The 6,000-nt window shown below is 43.6% G+C and overlaps 1 protein-coding gene and 1 pseudogene across 4 annotated transcripts in view; one reads left to right on the top strand and one right to left on the bottom strand.

Annotated features, from left to right (window-relative positions):
- The first annotated feature begins 374 nt into the window (after window positions 1-374).
- LOC147451072 (protein HLB1-like) overlaps window positions 375-6,000 on the top strand; it is a 111,733-nt gene continuing 106,107 nt past the window's right edge. For 2 of the 4 annotated variants that reach the window (XR_015189185.1, XM_086520021.1), the window contains exons 1-4: window positions 378-785; window positions 2,381-2,506; window positions 2,601-2,670; window positions 2,778-2,891. Coding sequence is in view for 3 of the 4 variants with exons in the window: in XM_086520021.1 (XP_086376147.1) it covers window positions 427-785; window positions 2,381-2,506; window positions 2,601-2,670; window positions 2,778-2,891 (669 nt within the window). In the remaining variant the exon portion in view is untranslated. Of the gene's footprint in view, window positions 786-2,380; window positions 2,507-2,600; window positions 2,671-2,777; window positions 2,892-6,000 lie in introns of all 4 variants that reach the window. The other 2 variants (XM_086520023.1, XM_086520022.1) reach the window with 2 other exon arrangements.
- Window positions 4,619-5,375, bottom strand: LOC147451073 (uncharacterized; annotated as a pseudogene).

Below are 6,000 nucleotides of genomic sequence, written 5' to 3'. Positions count from 1 at the left end.
ATTTGTTTTGAGCTAGTTCACGTGGAGTTGTGGCTCGTAACTGGTTGCCAACCCGCAACTAGCAACCAACAACGTTTGAGTTCACATGCAACACTGAAAATTTGAAAACAATATTAAAAATCACGTTTTTTCCCTCTGCAAACTTGAAAAGCGAGGAGTTGTTTTGTCTTTTTGCGTGGTTTCCAGCGTGCTCCACCTCGCCCCCTAGGAGCAGCAATGCAACTGACTCGCAACCAATTGCAAGAAACTTCTTGGCAACTCCTCATGGGAACCAAACTGGTTGGCAACTAGTTGCAAACCATGCGCCCATGTGAACTTGCTCTTTGCCTCTCCATGTAAATGGCCACGTAGTGATTATGGCAAAGACCGTAGACGTTTGCATTAAGATGCGCAATTCCAGCGCAAAATCTCCATTCAGGTCAGTTCATGTGCGAATCTGTCGTTCAAACCATCATGGGAGAAAAATTTGAAGCAGAAGAGCTGGTTGAGGAGCAGCCAAGCAGCGAGGCGCTACAGGATATCTCGGAGCAATTGTCATTCATCCCTCCTTCACCTGGCGCCGACTCCCCTCTCTGTGTCGAGGGCACTCTCGGCGATATAATGGCCGCTGAATTTGGCAACTCCTCGGGTCAGTTATCCTCCACGGATGCTCCCTGTCAGGACCTGGCATCTCCTGTGATTGCTCCAGTTCACGAAGAGCTGACAGGTGCCAAATCTTCACAGATCGTGAGTTTGTCATTGTCCACGTCGGCTCCTCCTCCTCCTCCTCCTCCTGCTACCGCCACGTGAGTGATGCTTCCTTTATCTATTTGTGCTTTGTCTGTGATATTCTGGGCATACATCCTCTTAGATGGGGCCAGGGAGCACAATCAAGTTCTTCATGGTCCTTTACGGGGCGAGGCAGGGTGAAGGAAGACCTAGAGGCCTTGCAAAACCTAGTGTTACATCTTTTGAGTTTGCACCTTCTCGCTTGTGGATACCAGCCTTAGTATCGAAATAAGAAGTAGTGTCTTGCACATTTTTACAACTACAGTCAATTGTAAGTGATCATGATCCTCGCATGTGACAAGTTTGTTTTGGAGAGGTTTCTTTGAAAACATGGGCACTACGCTTAAGTCTTCATCCTTATTTCATCCACAAACTGATGGACAGTCAGCCAATTCTACTGTCCTAGATCTGCTTAAATGCTATGTGTCAGACAATACATGTATGCCATCCAATCAGTGGTAAACATCATGAAAATCTGCTGAACACGTTGTCATTGTTGCGATGTTGAATGCTTGTTGTAGTGAATGGAGATAGTGAAGGGTTGTCTACATTTTACAAGCCCGTTCTTGTAGTACAGTACATCTTGTGCGACTAGTTTGATGTTGCATTGTGCCTTCTCTGTTTATACCTACCAGCCCTTGAGTTTTCAACATGGATTGTTTGAAGAAAACTGTGTATGCTTTTATTGTTTTGACATGAAGCCAATGTCATGTTTGAATGTGCGTTTCATATCCACAGAAAATTTTAAGCTAATATACGGAAGTTGAGACTATCATCTTGATCTTTTCTTTCCACTTATAACATAAGACATTAACATAGCTGCAAAAAGATACTATACAGACCGAGAAAGCTGACATGTCATACCTAAAGTACTGAGATATAAGTTCAAACCATGTTTGTTACCCTTTGGCCGCTTAAATGGTAATTGTGGTCCAAATGTTATGCTTGCATTGAGAAAAATAAATTATACTGGTCTTGAACTTTGAGTTCATGCATGGAATGGTGGACTCGGCCTTCCGTTGGGACTTGTGTTTACATGCACATCCCCGGAAATGCCTTGTGTCGAGTTTTCTGCAGGATCTGGTACCATCGTGTACTTGCATGGGAACTTACTGTAGTCATGGGATCATAAACGGTGACCATCCATATTGATGTTGCATTGTTAACATATTTTTGTGCTTGTGTGCTTAATTTTTGCATGCTACCTTCTTGCATGAATGCCGTGAATAGTTTTGGGAAATGGGAACGCGTGCTCGAAACTGTGCGTATGCTATTTCCTAACACATTTTTTTGGGTTGTGAACAGGTAGTAAGTATAACCTCTTTCCGCGATGAGAAAATCCTAAGACTAGAGCCTTGGGCAACCAAAATGTCACTTAGAACATAAATAAATGTGTGTTCACACACATTTTCAGTTTTTAAGTCGACATAAAGGACTTAAATTAAAGCCTTCGACCAATTTGAAGAGATGGTGCACACAACTGATACTTGACACTGACATGCACATCACATTCTATGTATACTCGCTATATAAATCTCGATTTTTAAAAGCCTCTTTAGTCTTCTGTTTGCTTTTTTGGTTTCTAAAGTTGAAGGCTCTCTCTTTCTTCCAGAAGTGCGGTTGAACGGGAGTCTCTAGGGTCATCTAATTTAGGTGGAGATGAAATGTACACTGCCCTATCATTTGGAGATCGAGAAACACAATCCCAGCAGCGAATACTTGCCTTTGCTGCCAAAAGGTGTGCACATGCCCTATGTGTCAAAATGGCAAATGTTTTTGGTTTTTGACTAAGTGGTTATGAGTAGCTGTGTTTTTCATGTGGTTTGTGTCAGGTGTGCAAATGCAGTACAAAAAAATCCTCAAGATTATGATGCACTGTACAACTGGGCTCTGGTTCTGCAGGTCAATAAAGACAACCTTGATCTTCATTTCTTTTCAGTCAAGCTTCATTCTATACCTGCAATAATCTGGCCAAGCCAATGTAACATTGTTTTTTCAAAACATTTCAGGAAAGTGCCGACAACATTAATGGTGATACAATGGGAAGTGACAAAGACCAACTTTTGGAGGAGGCATGTTCTAAATATAAAGCTGCTACCGATATTTGTCCTACTCTCCACGAGGTGTGTTCTTTGTGATCAGGATTTATCTTTTGGCACATAAACATAGAGGTAACATTCTATTAGAAAAATCAGGTCTAAATCAGCCATTCTGTGCTAGGGGACTCATTAAGTTTGTGGGAAGGATGAAATTTATCATGTACGAGGGTGAAAAGGGATTACTATGCAACAAATTTTAGGAATTGAGTGTTGCCTGCATCCCTGTCGATTAAAGACCCTTGCATTTGGTATTGCTGTACTGAAGCATTGAAGATGTGCAGGCCGATCATCTACCCACAATGCTTTATCTTCCGTGCTCATATTTGTGAAAGCCAATGCTGTGTGTAGTAATGCGCTCCATCTTATGGAAGTTACTTGTATGTGGAAGAACTTGTTTCCTGCTCTGGCTCCAAGAATGGTATCATGCTGCTCACATGGCAAAGCCTAGGACTATTTTCCTCTTCATCTTCGAGTGTCCTTTTAGTTCCAATGTCTTCTGAAAAATGTAGAAATTGCTCATGGGATTTTGAAGGATCTACACAGAGCACATTTGTTACTCGATTTAGTCGATTAGTACGTGCAAGCTCCTGATTGACATTGTCAAACGTGCCACAAGGCGCTATCCATTGACTGTCAATGCTTGACCTTGGCAATCAAGCCATTGTTCCGTCGCACATAGATGGGGTAACCATTATTGTCCATGCTTGTTTCTCACAGAAAAGACGTCGATATTTTCTGATACAATGCCCATCAAGCATGCAAGGAGAGGAAGTATTAAACTCTTCCCGTGGGCCGTGAATGTTACAACTTACGTTGATATCATGCAACAATGGAAGACGATTTACCTGGCAACTCAGCACAAACCATCTTGTCATAATCAAATGTTGATTGAGGCTAACACTGAGGATGTGGAATCAACCATGTGCGAGAATGTGGTAAGCCTCTTTGTTGAAACTCCACAATAGGCATGTAAGCCACCACTTTTTCCTGAAGATTGTGTTTCATCATGCTTGGGTGCTTTTGGAAAAGAAGCCTTGCTGTTATGTTTGGTCAATCAGAAGAAACGTGTCTTGGAAGCAATGCCTCAGTTATTTCTCACCAATTAGAGTTATGCGCCTGTTTCTCTTTCCCTTTGCCATTGCATCTTGAGACGATACACTTTTCGAGCTCCACTTGTGAATGATGAGGGCAGGCACGATGTTGACCAGGCAAGTGTGCAATTCAGCTCTCTATGTTACAATTCAGCTCTCAGCGTTTGTTGATCATGACGAACCCATACAAGCTTGCCCTCTCAGTATGCATCAACCATACATTGTTGCAATAAACGACTGCCACAAAGCAAGCATGATTCTTTATGAGCATGAACTTGTAGGCAATATGCATCGTACTCTCTCTGAGTCACGCATTGTCAATTGCTCAAGACATCCAGAGGCCCATGCTGTAACTGGAGGGCACTACGTCCCAACTGAAAGAACCAGACTATAATAAACTTTTAGCACTTCAAAACAATTGAGCACAAAGAGAGAGAGAGAGAGAGAGAGAGAGAGAGAGAGAGAGAGAGAGAGAGAGAGAGAGAGAGAGAGAGAGAGAGAGAGAGAGAGAGAGAGAGAGAGAGAGAGAGAGAGAGATGAAGTAAAATGATATATTGACGTACAAAGTCTGTGTGCTGAAAGAAAGACTAACATTCTAAACAAAATTTTGTAGTGAAAGTGAATGTGGGGGAAAGACTAGAGACTTTCTAGTCAATGCAAAGGTACAAAATAATGAGGGGTGCAAGAAACTTAAGCTACTAAGAAGGGGATAATCCTCCAGCTCAAAGTAAATCCAGCATCAGTCGGTGTCGGATCTCCTCTATGTCCTCCATGGTCAAAAACCTGACTCGGCATCGGTGTGGTGCGCCAAAATAATCCGAATCCTCCATTGTAATCTTTGTCTATGCTGGGATGCCCTCCTCTGTAATCGTGGACGCCTGGATCTCCCTAGGTCCATCCCATGGTCAATCAATGTGCCTCTAGTGGAGGTGGGATCCGAACTCTGCTGCAGAACCTGTCTCTCTAGCTCTCTAGTGGTAAAATCTGGCGTGAAATAGTCTGTGACCTGCCGTTGAGTCTCTCTCTCTGGTAGCCTCAACAAGCACTCTCTATGTATCCTCAACTCAAGCAAGAATAGACCCAAGCATCTCTGATCCTAGTATTCCATAACTCTGGAAAGTGGTCCAAAACCCTCCGTGAAGAAGCTATGGAATCGCCCGCGAATCTCATAGTATGCGGAGCAATGACAAATGTAATGCAGCTGTGTCTCTGGTTCTCTATGGCATACATGACATACCCTGGCCTCAACCGTAACTCCTCTATATCTAGCAGTCTCAATCTCAAGCTGGTGTGAGGATGTCCGTATCTGGCCAATAGCACACCGCACCCCATATGATAAATATGTATCCATATAGCTGGGCCTGACTACAAAGCCATCTGTCGTGAGTTGAAAAAACTGTTCTCTGTAAAAAGCCATCTTCGTGTCCCAACTCTTGAGTAGGCTCTATCTAAGTCCTCTCGATGTCCATGTGAATCAAGTCCCGACGGATAAGTCTAGTAATCTCTGGTCGTGTCACAGTGAGAGAGGGGGCCTCCAAAGAGTATTGGAAGGGAGGCAGTTTGTCCACGCTAAAACCATGCATCTGGAACCAAGAAGTCATCTATCCATACGAGAAGGCCTGTAAGACCGACTGCCAGGAAGACTCCAGAGCAAGCCGGGCATGTCCGTTTCTGGGAAGGTCCCACAAGCTATGTATAAAAGAGACTGATCTAGTAAGTGTCTCAATCACCACCGGAGTGGCAACTAGCTCTGCTCTAATAATCTCATGAGGTACTGAGGCCTTGGCTCTAATCATTCAACAAATCATAGATACCAAGGGTGTCACGAGGACGTGGCAACTGCTAACCTTAGTTGTTGGCTTCTTTCCGATGATTTTTATTTAATTTGGGACCCTCTTTTTGAAGTCACAAATGGTCGGACATTGCGTGGCCAATGTGAAACGGCCGGCGATCGAGAGTTTCACCCGTAGTTGGGAAGGGCAGGTTGCCACGAGATGGTTGGGCCAGTTGGCACTGGATTCCGAGCAGTAAAAGGGTGTCTA

The sequence above is a fragment of the Adiantum capillus-veneris genome, chromosome 9 (genome assembly GCF_014529385.1).
Source record: "Adiantum capillus-veneris isolate H3 chromosome 9, ASM1452938v2, whole genome shotgun sequence".
NCBI classification, from domain to species: Eukaryota; Viridiplantae; Streptophyta; class Polypodiopsida; order Polypodiales; family Pteridaceae; genus Adiantum; species Adiantum capillus-veneris.
The sequence above is the reverse complement of the archived record's forward strand: the minus strand, read 5'-3'. Positions and strand labels throughout refer to the sequence as shown.